The sequence below is a fragment of the Podarcis muralis genome, chromosome 1 (assembly GCF_964188315.1).
Source record: "Podarcis muralis chromosome 1, rPodMur119.hap1.1, whole genome shotgun sequence".
In the NCBI taxonomy this organism is placed as follows: Eukaryota; Metazoa; Chordata; class Lepidosauria; order Squamata; family Lacertidae; genus Podarcis; species Podarcis muralis.
This window is the reverse complement of record NC_135655.1, coordinates 109617800-109635776: the sequence shown is the minus strand read 5'-3', so window position 1 is coordinate 109635776 and position 17977 is coordinate 109617800. Positions and strand designations below refer to the sequence as shown.

Genomic DNA, 17977 nt, shown 5'->3' with positions numbered 1-17977 from the left:
CACTATTGATAATTCCCATTTTGGACCATCCAAAATTCTGCTCAACAGTAAGTATATAAACATTTTGAAGGCTGCAGTATCAAAGGGATTTGCAGTATCGAAGATTTCATCCACAGGGGGAAGCCTGTGACTGCATAGCATATAAAGGGATAAACTGAAGGACGCAAACCTAAATTGTTTCAAATAACACAGGCGATGATGTGCATTAGCTGAAGAGAGAAGGGGATCTGTTTCCTAATGGTATACAAATGCTATTGTGCTACTACTTCACTCCCAACACAAGGATTTCACTTATGCTATTTGCATGAATTTAACAGAGCAGACCATGGGTACATCGGAGGGTATTAGGAAAGTGTGGGGAAACAATCTTAGGAACAGTGGGGAAAAGTTTGGTCAAACCCTCCTCTATATACCACTTCTGTGAGAGTACAGAAAGCTATCCTAAAATTAATATTGTGTTGACACTGGACTCCTGTAAACTCTCATATCTAGCAAAGAATGTTCCTCCTCTCTTTTGGCAAAGATGTGGTGAAAGAAGATCGCTGTGGTAGAGCACTCCTCTAGCTCAAATGTTTCAGAAGGAGGTATTCTCAGAGATAAATATTTTTACCGATCAGCCATTCCACTTAGATATTAGCTATTTTCAAACAAAGATTTGCTTGCATTGTTATTGCCTGAAGCTCATTTACATAGTAGAAAGGAGAAACAACTCCCACAAATTGTGGACAGTACGATCAAATTTGGAACATTGCCTTGTCCAAACATCTGACCCAAAACAGGAGAGTTGGCCTAGATAGGGCGAAATGAGATGGTTGCCAGTGGCTTGAATTAATTAATTTTATAATGAATGATTTTAGAGTGTTGTTTATGCTGTACTTTTGTACTGTTTTATTGTTGTTAGCCGCCCTGAGCCCGGCTTCGGCTGGGGAGGGCGGGATATAAATAAAGTTTATTATTATTATTATTATTATTATTATTATTATTATTATCCGTTTGATGCAATATGATTCTCATTTATCAGCTATGTTAATACTCATGGAGACACTCCAGTGGCCCACGCAACTATGTGGTGTTGTCACAAACAAAGATTGCCATGAAGATTGTAGGACTCAAATAATTTATTGCTGTGTTTACACTCAGCAGACCTACATTGTTTGTTGATGGTTGTGTTGCGTTCGAGACTCTATGTACTACTATGAAAATCAGTAACACTTTATATATATATATATAAAAGAACAGGGAGATGCACCACTGCAAAAGGAAGGCTCTTGTTAAAATATGCAAAGTAGCAGGTAACTTATGCAAAGCAAAATCTTTCTATTGAATTACCGTATTTTTTGCTCTATAAGACTCACTTTTTCCCTCCTAAAAAGTAAGGGAAAATGTGTGTGCGTCTTATGGAGCGAATGCAGGCTGCGCAGCTATCCCAGAAGCCAGAACAGCAAGAGGGATTGCTGCTTTCACTGCGCAGCGACCCCTCTTGCTGCTCTGGCTTCTGAGATTCATAATTTTTTTTTTCTTGTTTTCCTCCTCCAAAAACTAGGTGCGTCTTGTGGTCTGGTGCGTCTTATAGAGCGAAAAATACGGTATGTGGTTGGAGACTTGACTGGCTTCCGGTTTTCTTCTTGGCTGAGGATTTTAACAGTAGCTTTAATATTTTATAGTAACAGCATCACTTGAGACCAGTGTTATCCTAAGCCAACATACTCACCATGCATCTCTGAGATCATCAGAGGAAAATTTAGTGAGGCCAAAAACCCAAGGGTTGGGGGAGGAGGGAGAAGAGATACAACACAATACACTACATTTTTGTAGCTGTATGCCATCAGTAATATAGTACGGCTGGATAAGTAGGCCAGAAACACGCAGTTGAACAAACATGTTTCTTAAAAAATAAAATTTCATGAACCCCTCTCCAGCTGTTCCCAGCTGCCTAATTATTCTGGCCACCTGTTCAATCAAGGTCAGTTCAATGCAATTCTTTCCTAAGAGCGTATTTCTAGGGAGGGCTTTGCAAACACTAATGGATCTTGATCATCTGGAGGAAATGCAGGAAAAGTGCTCAGCAAGGAAGTACTTTGCCACGACTCAGCCATGTCTGCAAAATGCAGCATTTAAATTACAGAACAATTCTCAATTCGGAAAGCAGATTTTTAAAGAAAATAGATGGACTAACAGGTTATCTAATGACTGCTGCTCAACTTTGGACTTTGGTCAATTTCCCCCTCCCCCAAAATTAGCTCCAGAGAGTTATAATTCTCTCCAAAACAAGGTGGAATATGGCATGGCAAAGAGTGAAATGGCCATCACCAATCCTCTGCTGTTTGCAGAGGTGTCCACTGGATCAAAAGCATTTCTGTGAGTGCAAGATCACCATTTGGATAATTGTAGCTTCTGCCAGGGGATTAAATTGGATTGAGTCAGGGCTTTTTCCCAGCTGGAACTTGCTGGAACTCAGTTCCGGCACCTCACAGGTGGGTGTCATTGCCATTCTAAGAGAATGAGGAAGGTGTTCATGGTGAGTTCCAGCACTTCTTTTTCTAGCAAAATAGCACTGGATTCAGCTAATATCATTTCAGTTTTTACACTTACCATCTAGCTTTATTTTTAATGGGCTCATTGTTCTGATTTTTGATTTTTTTAAAATCACTTGGGTGGCTATGAATTCCCCTAACTGATAAGCAGCTAAAATGTAGTAAAGGTAAAAGTAAAGGGACCCCTGACCATTAGGTCTAGTCGTGGCCAACTCTGGGGTTTCGGTGCTCATCTTGCTTTATTGGCCGAGGGAGCCGGCGCACAGCTTCTGGGACGTGTAGCCAGCATGACTAAGCCGCTTCTGGCGAACCAGAGCAGTGCATGGAAACGCCGTTTACCTTCCCGCCGAAGTGGTACCTATTTATCTACTTGCACTTCATGCTTGTGAATTGCTAGGTTGGCAGGAGCAGGGACCGAGCAATGGGAGTTCACCCCGTCGCGGGGATTTGAACCGCCGACCTTCTGATCGGCAAGTCCTAGGCTCTGTGGCTTAACCCACAGCGCCACCCGCATCCCTTAAAATGTAGTAATAGTATATAAATTAGTTAAATAAATTTAATAAAGTAGATAGGTGAGCCACAAAAGGTTAGTAAAATATCTAACTCGCCAACATTATGGTGGTTTGCAAATCAACCATGTTTTATACCCGCTTTTCTCTACCATTTAACAAAAAAGAATTGCCTTTTGGAAGGCATGGGGAGCGGTTGTGTAGTTTTATATAAAGACATCAGCTCTTGGAAGAAATGCAGAACAACTGTTTGGAAATCACTCTGGCTGAACAACCTCTACCTCCAAGGGCACTGTATATTCCACGTTAATTAGTCCCTGTGTCTTGCCTTCATGGGGATGAGAATGGGAGGAGAACACAACTCACCCACGAAGTAAAGATAGCCAAACGGATAATCAGATGGATTTTGCAAGTGTGCTATTTGCTTTGAGCAATTCCTCAGCAACCCTGTTGACAGGATCAGGGAGAGATTTCACTAAGCTAAGAGAAACAAAAAGTTCTTATAGCTGGATGGATGTTCAGCCGAAACTGAACAGACTGAGACCATCAAGGATGAAACTGATGGTCCAAGTCAGCACTGCATGTTTATGGTAGGATCTGATACGCACAGGATCTGATATGCAGCTGCCTTGGGGGCAGGGAGCTTTAACGGGCATAAGGAGCAACAGCACAGAATAGGGAATTTCTGAAGCCAAGGCTGAAGTGGAGAGATCTGTTGGCCCTTTGGGTTTCTTTCTTTCTCTGGTATCGATCACTGGGGCATACTGGTAGCAGTGAAATGTTTAAGCTACTTATAAATCATCCCTGTCCTTTCTAACACTTTGATGTGTTCTTTACTCAGTGCACACTGTGGCCGCAAAGCGTGTCTCAAGTATGCTTGTGGAAAGTGTTGCCTATGAGCACGTTTATACTAGACAATCTTATTAAAGAAATATTTTGGGTGGGATTCAAAAATCACACTGCAATCAGTCTGTCTGCAGAAGCTTTGCTGTTTGCCAGCTGGAACAATCCACCCTCTCCTCCCTGCATGATGATGGTATTATTATTATCTTTATGAAGGTTTTACAATGCTAGAAGCTGAATGTCTGCATTCTCTTACGGAACATGTTCAGGAAGGTTGTTTTTGAAGGTGTTCTGGTCTTCAACTTGCCAACTTATATTGTTTCATTGGTGCCACTAACACACATCACTATGACTTACCCACTAGTCAGGACACTATGCTACTCATGTGGCTTAAAACATAAAAACATGCAACAAAATATTAGAAAAGTATAGTGTGACTGCTAAAGAAATAGAAGGCAGCCAAAGCAGTTGGCATTATTAAGTAAACAGAATTTACATTTGTGTAAAAAAAAGCCCAACATGTAGAATAAGCCACTTTAAGAGCCACACACCTATAGATAAAAAACCATTGATCCAACAACAAAAAGCAGGCTATAGATAGGAGGCCTTTAAGAAGGTAACTAATCTCTTTCCATATGTTCCCACGGAATAGGGAACGTGGCACAACTAATAAATTTTTCTGCCTGAAGCCACATGGCATCTCAGTTCATCAAGGTTGGGCGTAGGAGGATGGCAAAGGAGATAAGGTAAAAGTACTTATCTTTTAAGGAAAGCACAGGGCTCCAAGGAAGTGTCTTAGACATGCTTCACGCTTCTCAAATAAGTGACAGAGCTATTACTGCATACCATATATAATACGTCACAGCTGCCATTTAAACTTCAAAGTATTTCCTACAGCTGAAATGAACGGTAGATTTTCTCCCACTTCCAGAAACAGCCCCCCTCCCCTGTCAAGTGGTCTTCTAGAGCAATATTGTAGGAATAAAGAAAAGCCCCCACCCCACCTCCATTCAGGTGTCCAGAACTGATGCCCACTCCTGGGACAGTGCAGCAAAGAGCCCCGGATTAGACCATGCCAACTGCAGGGCTGGCTCAGGATATAGTGAGTCCTATGCTAGTCCAGTCCTGCTCCAGAAATGCCTTGTTGTGTGGAATACCAAAAGCAGCACATTCTCAGTCCTCTGAATAATAGAGAATAAACTGAAGTCATCAAGTTTGAAATAATCTTAAAAGCCTAGTCAAATCATCATATAAAGTTTAGGAGTCGCTTTATAAAGGGACAAAACTCTAGTAGAAGGATTCGTCCAGGTTTTTTTTTAGAGAAACCTAAATGAAGCCTGCAAATTGCTTCCTTTGCTTTGCAGGTCCTCTCCTCCCAGGAGCACGTTTGGCATGTCATTCATGCAAGAGAAGCAGAATAATCATCAGATAATTTGCCTCTACCACAGTGGAGAGACTAATGGGATAAGCAAGTCACTTTCCATCTTGATATGTGCTTCTAATACAGTGGGAGTTGTGAGGGAAGAATGGTGTATTTGGGTCTGTTAATTTTCGATAAGGGCTGTAACAAAGCCACATTCTGTGCCAAGTTGGCAGAGGGAGGAGGAGAACAGGAATGAAAGCAAATAAACCTGTTCAGCCCACGAAAGAGGCTATTGCTTTCTCAGAGATGACAAACATCGTAATCAAGCAGCTTCTTCCAAAAAAAGGTGGGGGGAGTAGGAAAAAATATAGACATGTTAAATTTTTTTAAATCTCCATAATCTTCTCTAAGACAAAATCCCAGACAATGTTAATGGCTATGCAGTGGTGACAAGCTGTTATCTGCTTCACACACTCCGTGTCATAAAGAAGTGTTAGCTGAGATAAGAGGACAGAGCAGCTTCCAGAAGACACAAGACAATTTTTTTTTTGTATATTGCAAGATAAAGGGACATCACCTGCGAGGTAAAAAAATGTAAGGTAAGGACAACACCTGCAGGAAGCTGCTAGCAGTGTATGTCCTCACCTTTTTCATCTTCTGTGGGCACTTGTCGATAAGGAACTATATGCCACTGGACTTGCATGAATGGAATTTCTCCCATTGTTTTATTTCCCCCTCTTCCCTGCACCTTTTACCTGGGACCCAGTAACAAACCCTCCCCCAAAACCCAGAAACTAGTTGGTAAAAGAGATGTTTCCAGACCTTAGCCCCTCACGGTTGTAAGACCCCCTTAGCAAGTAACACGTGCAATTCACTCGCCGTGTATAACACATGTTTTGAAGGATTATTCTCTAAAACTGAAAAGCGGTGTCTTCTGAGCCACAAGAGTTATCGGGGAGGTGAAAGAAGCTTTAGAAAACAAGGCCACGTCGAGTACAAGTTAATTATTGAAAAGACGTTCAAGGGAGCAGTGAAACGTATGGGAGGAATGGTTCATGCTTTCTCGCCTGCTTAAACATTTAGCAGCCGTGTTTACCTCTTTAGTGCAGAGAAGAGGAAAAGCAGCCATTTCCTCCAAGTGCCCTCATTAGGATCTGGCTGTTCTGTTTAGGGTGGAACACTCCAGGGATTCATCAAGGCAATTCCACCTACCACATATAGCAGGGGTGCCCAACAGATTGATCGCTATCTACCGGTCAATCCCGCCCCCCCTCAACCCACCAACTTCGGCTCACTGCCCCCCACAATAAGCTCAACAATTTTGGCTCATCCTCCCCCCCAAAAAGCTCAACAACTCTGATCAATCCAATGGGTAGATCACTGCCGGTTTTTTTAATAGTGGGAATAGATCGCAGTCTCTTGGAAGTTGGACGTGGCTGCTATATAGTATTGAAAGATGAGATGGGAAAGCAAATGAAAGGGCATTTTCTTCCCTGGCACCTTGAGCTTATTGCAAAATTGGCTTTGCTGCCCATCAAATTCTATATAAAGTTTGGGGAACGGGGGCCAAGACAACATCAACTCTCCTCTTTTCATAAGTACCATCAGTCTCTCGGGGGCCTACTCCGCAATCGACTTACATGTAGTATGGCTATTCCCCAGCAATTTTGCCTCCAGATCATGTCCATAGGCTGTTTTGGGCTAGAAACACTGAGCAGGAAAACTATAGACTAGACCCAGGTGCAAATTCCTGCTTAGCCACAAAGTCTTTTCAAAGCTCAGTCTAACCTCTCTTGGGGTTATTGTGGTGATGACTAAAACAGGAGTGAATGATTTGCAGGCCGCTGCTACCAAACTGGTCAACCTGTTGACAAAAGATTTGTAGCATAAGACACGATGTACACAGGAAGGTGCATCGTGCTTATAAATATGCAAAATGCAGTATCTGGTAGAAGCCACAACACTGAAGCCACAAAACCATGAGAACAATTCTCATCCCAGGTGTTCTCAAAAGGGCATTCTAATGCTGCTTTGTTCTTTTTCTTTAAAAAGGTTGCACATTTGGAACTAACACAGGTCTCTGGATAGTAAGTTTCAATGCGACGGGGCTCCAATTTTCAGAAGCCTAACTACATGTTATGAAAAAGGCAAATAAGTGGCAAAAAAAATTTTGACTCAAAACTTCCAATTTCTTTTCAAAATTATATGGTTGATTTCTTCATATTCTGTTACTCACAAATCAAAGTTTTTTAAAATTTTTTAAAGTGCCATAGTGCACTTTCATTCGTTGTCTTACAGGTCACTAAGCAGGAAGCAACAACAGAGGACATGAATATTACAAAAGCCCTGAATTAGAAACTGTGTTCAACTGAAGAGGCAGCTTTTCCCTACAAGGCCAAGATCACAGCAACTTAAAGGCACCTTCAGTAACCTCGGAATAATCTGAGAGGCGAGGGCTTGGTTCAAGTAGCACATTATGCTCCTGCACGTTTTATGAACCTTGGTTTTATAAATTATATATTGAATAGTTCTTTAGGTGCTTCACAAACCTCATCTTATTTCTCTATCCAACTTATACGTTGGATACTGCCTAAAGAGTTGAATATTACCTGTTTTTCTATCGGATGAGATAATTTATAATAATTTTCTTAATACCTGAAATTCTAAAAATAAACTGGTTCAAAATCACCATTCCCTTACCTTCAACATTTATTGCACATATTCATATCCTCCCTTTCAGGACACAAATCCTTCTGTGGTAGCTTACAAGCTAGCAACCACTGCGTAGAATGTAATCACAGCAAACAATACTAACACTTTAAAAACGCATTAGTCCCCTCTCCATTGAGCAGTTGATGGTACCTCGCCCTGTTGGCGTGGAGTGGAGAAGGGAATGTCTAGTTGGAAGAGGCCCTGAGGTGGACTTCATTTGCCCTCTCCCTCCTATTTTGACTGGCACCACCCCTAATGGTGGTACTGATGGTACAGCCCCTTCTCCACCCCCCAATGCAGCATAAGAGCACCCCAGTTCACCAGCAAAAATGACTGCTGCTGGCTCAGCCACCTTTCTACTTAGCAGCAGTGTCCCATTCCTATGGTGTCTGGAAGCATGGCAGGTTCACTTAAAGCAAAATCTGCTTAAAATATTAGATCTAAGTGTTCATTCTGCCCTGATTAAACCTGCTAGCATAGAAATTTAATTCAAATTTTTGGAAAGCGATAAGAATTCAGCTGACAAATCTGAGCGCAAGGAGATCAGCTCCTGAGATTTTTAGGCAAAATAAAAGAGCTTGCTTGAAATAGACTTCAAGAAGAGAGGCATAGGGCAAATCATTTTATATATTTCCATTTTCATTTCCAGAGCTGGATTTGATCCGTTCCCCAACATATTAATAATGGGGCTACTATGGAAACTAAGCACAGGTAACAGTCTACCCAATGGTCAGCAGCCAGGAGACCTGGCAGATCAGTGAAACTAGAACAAAGTAATGATAGTGTAATAATAAAATTTAAGGTCTTATATATATAAGAAATGTTCACAAATGTACCAACCAAGCACCTACATAGATCAGCACAGGAAGACCAACCTGAAACCATTTTGACTCCCAAGCTAACCAAATGTTTCTCTGCAAGGAGGGAGGAGGTGAAAAAACCTTCCTTGTTACAGGAATTGGGTAATCACCATTTCAAAGGAATGGGCAGACTACCAAGAAAGGCAATCAGATAAGGCATTATCAGATAACCTGGCAGACAGGAAAAACAACAACATTCAAATTTCTGTTGTAGACCACATTTTCTGTGATATAGGTATGATGTTTGTGGGGGGTGGTCTTGGGTTACACCCCTTCTGTGATGGATGGATGGATGGAGGGAGGGAGGGAGGGGTGGTCTTGAGCTCCAGGGCAGGGAATTTAAAATGTCTATATAAGGGCAGGCACACCTTTGTTCTGGGTCCTCCTCCTTTCCTGAGTGTGAGGGGAGCACCCTGTTGCAACAGATCAATAAAGATCAAGCTTACTAGCTGCTTTGCTTCTCAATATTCTCTGGCTGGCCTCTGTTATTTTCTCCTACCAATAGGGGACCCACGTAAGGACTCTATGCGGGCTCTTGCATACACCATAAGCGAAAAAGAGCAGATTTTGTTTACAACAATAAGCCATTTTACATCCCTACCCCACAACTGACAAGATGCTCTTGGCTGGCAGAGGCTAAAAATCAGAAGCCAGGAGAGCATCCTAGGTGGGGGCAGCAGGAAACAAGTTGTTTAGTCTGGCTCCTTATAGCTGCTAAGAAGATACAGCTAAAATACAGATACAGCTAAAGCAGGTAACTGACTGGCAGTCAGGGTTTAAATACGGTAAATTCGGCCCATAGGTCTCTAATTTTCCCACAATTGGCATAAGGGACACTAATCACCCTATTAAGTAGGTTCTGCTAAGATGAATCCCAGGCCACCTCAATAGCTGCAGAGCCAGCCTTGTACAATAGCTAGCACTGAGTTTGGATGTGGGGAACCAGCTAAATGACAAATCTGTTCTCCTTATATCCTGGTTCCTTTACATAGCTAGAAATTACACCTGATTTTCTCAGCTGTGTTTGAAATGATTTTGCAATCCACATGCACTGCAGTTATGAAGCAATGCTATACTATGAGAAGCAAGTGGGGAGGGAGCCTATCCTTGACTGTGGGACAAAAATAAAAAATAAGCAGTGGAGCAAAACAAAGAATCCAGTTTGCACAGACCCAAAAGGGAAAGGAGGGAGGCAGGAACAGTTCCTTACAAGCTTTCGCAGAACCTTCTCAGAGTGCTCGGCTTTTCCTGATTGCGTCTCTGTCGAAACCAGCGCTGAATACTGCGAACGTCCCAATCCAGTTGCTTGGAAAGCCCTTCAAGCCTCTTCTCGTCTGGATGCTACCAAACAAACAGGGAAAGGATCAAGAAGTCACTCCTTTACTGACATTTCACATGACACAGGATAGCATAAGGTCAATTAGTAACTACAAGCTAATGACTAACATTCCCTCAACCCGGTTGGAGAAGATTGTTTTAGCCCATAACTAAACTTTATTTGCAGACTGTTCTTCATCAGTTAGGTAGTGATCCCAGAATATCGGAAAACAAACAGTTACAAAAGCATAAAGTTAAAAGCATCATTAAAACTAAAACATACTGCAAGCAGGAAGTGGCCACATTGGTTCACCCCACATTTCTGGCGTTTAATTTATGTATTAAAGGTATGTGTGTGCGTGTGTTTTAAAGTTTGCAATAATGCTCCTAATGTAGGCATATTACTTGGGTATAAAGCCTATTAATATTTGTGGTGCGTTACAAACTAAGAGTGCTATTATAAAAGGCAGCTCTGACAAAGAGCTTCCAAGTTTTGTAAGCTTTTCATAAATATTCAACAGCTGCATGTAAAGAATGTTCTTAAAAGCTGAGCCGTATGTTCAGCAATATCACATGTTACAGTTGCACTCCTTTAGAATGTGCATGTATGGGGTGGGGTGGGGTGGAGCAGGTGGAAGACCCACCTGTTTAATGTGACTCTACAAACAGGGAGGAAAAGCTCCTTGGCAATGCAGGTTGCGATCTTAAATATGCCAAGGTCTGCAACTGGTGCAATAAATGATAATAAAGAGTGAATGAAGGATTCTAAGTATCCTGTCTGTTTTTCTAAGGCAGTAATTCCTGTTGCACAGCAGAAAGCTTTAACTGAGCTTCTGGAGGGCCACCATACATGGGCAGTGGGCTGCATTGAAGTTAAGAATTGAATCAGAATGAGATTTGCAGGTGGAATAAAGGTACCCCTGCCTGTACGGGCCAGTTGTGTCCGACTCTAGGGTTGTGCGCCCATCTCACTCAAGAGGCCGGGGGCCAGCGCTGTCCGCAGACACTTCCGGGTCAAGTGGCCAGCGTGACAAGCTGCATCTGGCGAGTCAGAGCAGCACACGGAAACGCCGTTTACCTTCCCGCTAGTAAGCGGCCCCTATTTATCTACTTGTACCCGAGGGTGCTTTCGAACTGCTAGCTTGGCAGGCGCTGGGACCGAGCAACGGGAGCGCACCCCGCCGCGGGGATTCGAACCGCCGACCTGACAATCGGCAAGTCCTAGGTGCTGTGGTTTAACCCACAGCACCACCCGCGTCCCTGCAGGTCGCTAAATCTGCCAACAGGCATACAAAAAAGTATGAACGATTTCAGACCTACCTGGAAGCAAAGAATAATGAAGAACAAGAACAAACCGTCCTTTGTGGTTTTGAGATTCTATTCCATGATAGATAGTGCATGTACCTTGTGCATGTACCTTGTTAATATATCTAATCGGAAGCTTAACACTGTTGTTCCAATCTTGCAATCTTTCTATCTGATCAGTAGTTTCAGACAAGGACAAAGGTTGCAGAAAGTTCAGCGCGCGCGCACACACACACACATATATATATACATATACATATACTGTGTGTGTATATATATGTGTGTGTGTGTGTGTATAAATATACATATATACCGTGCAACCCACATCCCAATCTTGGATCTTGGAGATGAATTGCACTGGGCCCCTTAAAACATTAATCAGTTCTTTTTTACTGCCACCTTGAGCTAGGTGACTGGGTCTTGAAGCACTTTCATACAGCACTCACAATGTAGCATCGCTCCAGCGCATTAAATGGTGGCCCCCAGAGCCAGACACTCCCCAGAGCACTGCTACCAAACAGTAAGCCCATCAGGAAGTCCACCAAATGGCATTTTGCCAAGGGGCCCACTCCAACCCAAGTTATTTCATATTTCATGACAAACCTATCCCTTCTCCCAAAGTAAACAATTTTTTTTAGGTGCATACTGTACCTTTGTAATTGCAGTGAAGACTTTTTCAAGAATAGCATTAGGCTGAGCTTTCCGTGGTCCATTGGCCTGGACTTTTAGGCCTAAGGCACATGGCTTGGCTATAAACCTACAATGTTAAAAAAAAAGTAGAGGGAAAATTAGACACAAGCGGTCAGATAATCAAAACAGCTCACTGCAATTCACATAGCAGGAGAATGTGTTTTCCCAGTATGTCTCAACTGGCCCCCTGCCATCAAACTTATTCGGAGAGGATGAAAGCGTGTTGCAGAAGCTAAATTGTAAATAATAATTATAGAGTATTACAGAGGCTGATTGTCCACTTCTGAAGCTTTACTCTACAGATCCTTGTGTTTCTAGCTGAAGATTTAGAGAAGTAAAAAAAAAAACCCCGGAATATTAACCTCTGCTGCTGTTGCTTGTAACTAAAACAGAAAAGCTCACAATTACAGAGGAATTCCTGGATTATACTAATGAACTCTGTTTAAAGACAGAGAAAGCTTAACACCCAATAGGAATTTAAGCTCATTTTACAGAGAGGTGGCCGAGACAAGAGCAGTTTCTCTCGTTATCAGCTCATCAAATATACAAAAAGAAAAGCATTTCCGCATTAGCAGACCATGGCAATATCCACATACCACATAGTAGCCAAGTACACACAGAGACAAAATTGTGCCAGGGCATTCCTGAGCTGCAGCAGAAATTTATCTCCCCTAATCAGGCTTCTCTTGGCTGACTGGGTATTCACTGCATCAGAACAGACTCTCTCCCTCTCCCTCTCAGTGGCAAAAGCCAAACACAGATGAATTCAAAATGGATAAGCAAGGACAGTGTCTAACACAAGCTATGTTCAATTCATATCCCAAAGTAGCTAGATTAGGAAGCAACCTTCAGTTTTGCTCTGTGCCTTCAGTTGCAGAGCCTCCTGCAAATATGCCTGGACAGGACTCCAGGCCCCTATATCAGCTCCATGATGAGCAAGCAGCTGATAAAAGGCTTCTCGCATCCAACTTTTGAGTCCTACAAGTTGGGGAAAGCTTCAGCGTATCATGTTAGCATTATTGGCGCGGGAGACTTGCCAGAGGGGTGGGGTGAAATAGCTGGCAATCCATCATACAGAAGCAGCTTAGATCCAAGGGTGGGGTGAAGTCTATCACTTATTAATTAAATAATAAAACACTGTTGAGTTGCAGCCAAGAAAAATCAAATCAGATATTAGAATGGAGCTGTTGACAACACTTCTGTTTATCAGTGAAGCCTGGAGACCTCCAGTGAATGTAACTTCAGGGAAGTTTTTAATCTGTGATATTTTACTGTATCTTTGGTTTCTATGGAAGCCGCCCAGAGATGCTGGGGAAACCCAGCCAGATGGGCGGGGTACAGATAATAAATTATTATTATTATTATTATTATTATTATTATTATTATGAGAATGCCGACTGGGGAGGAGGCGGCGGTTATACGCCAGCACTGGTTCCCATGATCACAACACTTAAGTCATGTTTACATCTGAGCCAGAGCTTTCTTGCACCATTGCAACTTTGGCATGCAGTACCAATAGGCAATTAGCTGTAATTACTTATTTTATATCTCCACCCTGCACTTTGTATTTATAATCGGTGCTTTTGCTGTGTTGCACAGGGCTGGAATTTTATCTTGGTTGATTAGCAGATCCACTGCTGGAAGGTGGAGATATATATTTCTGGGCGATGATGGAGAGGTGACATTCCCAGATTTTCCTTTTCTGTGCAATCTGAAATCAAAATGCATTTGGAGGTGCTGGTGATCAGGCTAACTGGGATTTTCAGGCATTGTCAGTTTTGCAGGGAGTGTCTCCATCACATCATATGTTAGGTGTTAGGTAGGAGGGCATGCACTGAGGTAAATGGCCTTGTGGGCCAAATGCTGGACCTAATTAAACACACAGTCCAGAGGTCTCTCTCCCCCCCCCTTCACTGTCTTTGTTTCCTGTCTATATTTAGCACCAAGCTCACAGGGGCTGTCACCATAGGCTGTACTCCACAGGGGAGGCTTTAATGTAAATAATGTAAATACAGTGGTACCTCGGGCTAAGTACTTAATTCGTTCCGGAGGTCCGTACTTAACCTGAAACTGTTCTTCACCTGAAGCACCACTTTAGCTAATGGGGCCTCCTGCTGCTGCCATGCCGCCGGAGCACGATTTCTGTTCTCATCCTGAAGCAAAGTTCTTAACCTGAAGCACTATTTCTGGGTTAGCGGAGTCTGTAACCTGAAGCGTATGTAACCTGAGGTACCACTGTGGTGTATCAGTCCCAGAAGATCTCATTTGTAGTCCTAATGCCTAACACAACACATACATAGACTTCTCCACAAACACCTATGGAAATGCAGCTCCTTCCCAAAGATAGGTAGGTAGGTAGGTAGGTAGGTAGGTAGGTAGACAGATAGATAGATAGAGGAATGCAAGTGCAAGCTAAATTCCATGCTGGCCACATCCAAACATCAGCTAGAACCGAATGCCACTTTTTGTCAAATGGCTCTCACGACTATGTGCAGTGGGTCAGACTCCTCCATGGCAATGAGTGACACAATTCACTCAGGTGTGGGTGGGTGTACAACAACAACAACAACAACAACAACAACAACAACAACAACAACAACAACAACAACTTAATTATACCCCACCCATCTGGCTGAGTCTCCCCAGCCACTCTGGGCGGCTCCCAATCACATGTTAAAAACACTACAGCATTAAATATTAAAAACTTCCCTATACAGGGCTGCCTTCAGATGTCTTTTAAAGAGAGGATAACTGCTTATTTCCTTGACATCTGATGGGAGGGCGTTCCACAGGGTGGGTGCCACTACCGAGAAGGCCCTCTGCCTGGTTCCCTGTAACCTCACTTCTCGCAATGAGGGAACCGCCAGAAGGCCCTCGGCGCTGGATCTCAGTGTCTGGGCTGAACGATGGGGGTGGAGACGCTCCTTCAGGTATACAGGTATATCCATCCATTGTTCCCAAGCATTTTCTCTGCCAAGGAATTTCAAGATTTTCTGGATTTGAGCTGTAGCAACTCTGTTTAAAAGCACCTGAGAATATCAGATAACTACAGACGCAACTAGAATGAGTACCAAATGTAGCAGATCCTTTCAATATTTCACCAACTCATTTGTCTTTCAGGTTGTTCCCAGGGAGATAACAAAACCTCAATTCTGCTTGTTAATGTTTTTTTGACCACTAATATGGATGCTATTCAGCAATCTAAAGTCTTCTCAGTTTTTAATTTAAATCCTCCAACTTAAAAGACTTAAGATAAATGACCCCAGTGTACTGCAACCTTCATAAGTCTTCAAGGAACTCAAAAGAAAAAATCCAATAGCTCTTTTCCATTTGACTCATTGGACACAGAACATGATCTGCTTTAAATTCTGTTTGCAACGCAAAGAGGTGAAGTTCATTACCTGCCAACTAGACAAGGGTTCCACCAAAATGTGGTCCATGGACCACCAGTGGTCCATCAGCTTCATTCAGGTGGTCTGCAGAAGTGATGGGGCGGTAAGGTGGCTTTGCCTTCCTTAGAGGATTGACGCCATGGATGGCAGAAAGATAGGGAAAGGCACAGAGCAAAGAGGCTGAGAAGGCAATTGAAAGGAATGGAAGGTGGGAATGAAGGATGCAGGCACAAAAAAAGGGAGGAAACTAAGAGAGGACAAGTACGGTGCATTACAATTCTGAAACAGGCAAAAAAATCAGATGGTCCACCAGGTCTGTCAGCAATTTTCAAGTGGTCCGGGGTGTGTGTGCCTGGGAACCACTGAGCTCCATGTGCAGGAGCCCATCATGTGCAATATAAGCTGTTGAACGCATTATCTCCAAGAAAGGAGATGTGTTTCATATGTGAAGGATAGTCAAGTTTAGTGTAAATACAACTCCGTCACTGGGTGATGGCCATCAGCAGCCTTAAACTAACCCTCATGAAAAGAAACAACTTTGCACTTATTGCAAAGTCTGTCTGGGTTGGTTCAGGTTTGTAGATTTAAGACATAATGTGATTTCCTAAAGAGCAAAGGGATGGAAAAACAGAGGGCATGATGGGGAGAGAGTGTCTCTCATATGAAGTGGCATTTCCACTGGTATTTTGAAAAAGACATGCTGTTCCTTTTCCAACAGTTTCACAGCAGATTTCCTCACACTGCCTACATTCTGCTCGCTAAAGGGCAGACTTTTGTTTTGGATTTGTAACTGAACTAATCAGGATTTTAAAATAAAAAATGAGACAGTTACCCAGAAAGAAGGGTTTTTTTTTTCTAAATTACTGCAGGTCACCAGATTAAGCCCAGCGTTCAAGGATATTCCCCCACCCCAACTTCTAGATATGGGAAAAAACATTTATTCAAACACACAACAGATATCACTGTGCACTTAGTCAAGTCCTTCTATAGTACTGCTTATGAAATAACTGGTAAAGTATGCCAGATATATCTGAGCAGCTTTTATATTAAATGTAGGGCAAATGACAAATGCTTGCGGATGGGGATGGCGCTTTCAAGGATTACATTTGTGGGTGGGATGAGGGTCTTAAGTGGCTCAAGCTCAGACTTCAATGGAATTGCACCCATTTATGCTAAAACGGATGGTTACAATTGTCCAAAATTACACAGTATTTCGATGTCTTCCAAGGTTTAAGTGATGCAAATGACACGTAACTACAGACCGTCTAACCCACTAAGCTGTTAGTACTATGTACTTAATAGATACAATACACACTTTAAAAGTCCCAGCCTCCTGCTCCATAGCCTATTTTCCCCAGATGTCCATTCAATTGCTGTCCCAGGCACTCATGTTCTCACCTTCCAAAGCACTACCTCTCTTATTTCATATCTCCTATATCTTTACTTCCCACAGCCACCCATTCAGACACTAAAGTTTCATATTTTACCTGCCACACTCTGAAAGCAGCCTGCCTACACCCCTTTCCTCTTCATACTTGATATCCAAAAGTCACTTCCGAAACTCCCCACCTCTCAGACACACACATGCACGCGTCACCTATGGTAAATAGAAAGGAGAAGGCAATCACCTATGGTTCAGCTCCCAAGCTACTACTTATGGCATTACAGGCAGACTGGATAGCAGCTTAGGGTGGCATTCAACCAACTTTTACTCGGGGTAGATCCACTGAAATTAAATGGGCCATGACTAACTGGGTTGATTAACTGCAATAGGTCTACCCTTTGCAAAGATTTGTTGAATACCACGCTCAATCTGCTTCAGAGGATTGCTTAAGAATAAAAGAGGAAGAGGGAGCATGTGTGAAAATCCTGAGGTTTTTTGGAGAGCGAGGTCAAGATAACAATTCAGCAAGCAACTTGAACATCAGTTGCGAGCAGAAAGCTAAAGATGGCCATAGCCATACCAGCGTAGTTGCACTTCAGGGAACTACGTAATCTCTGTGAAGGAACAGGCTATTCATTCCAAACTTGCTAGCGTTTCCAGGCTGTAAGCCACAGGAACAGTTTGCTGACTGCAGCAATGCAAGAGGTATGAATCGGAATCACCAAATCTGAAGGGGAAATTGTAGTCCTCGTCAGATGCAGAAAACAAACCATTAGCCTTCCATCCAATCTTGCCTTTCACGTCCAAGCCTACTTCCCTCTTGCATAGGGAAGCCATTTCACCTACACCCTTTACTACAACTTGTAGTATCTTGCCCCAACGAGCATAGCTGGCAGAGGCCAAAAGATGCTGAATCCTAAAACCCCTCCAGCAGCATGGCTAGAGGATTAGGATTGCAGCTTTGATGATGGAATTGTTTTTATCTTTGGAGTTGCTTCTACTGTACACCTTGTCAGACACGTTGAGTGTCTCTTTCGGAATAGAAAGGTGGGGCAGAAATTATTCAAC

At 42.7% G+C, this 17977-nt stretch overlaps 1 protein-coding gene across 2 annotated transcripts in view; it reads right to left on the bottom strand.

The window, feature by feature from the left end:
• CERS6 (ceramide synthase 6) overlaps nt 1-17977 on the bottom strand; it is an 82185-nt gene that overhangs the window by 47621 nt on the left and 16587 nt on the right. For both annotated transcript variants that reach the window (XM_028747725.2, XM_028747734.2), the window contains exons 2-3: nt 12095-12200; nt 10032-10162 (exon numbers count right to left, since the gene is read on the bottom strand). In XM_028747725.2, the coding sequence (XP_028603558.1) occupies nt 10032-10162; nt 12095-12200 (237 nt within the window). The remainder of the gene's footprint in view (nt 1-10031; nt 10163-12094; nt 12201-17977) is intronic.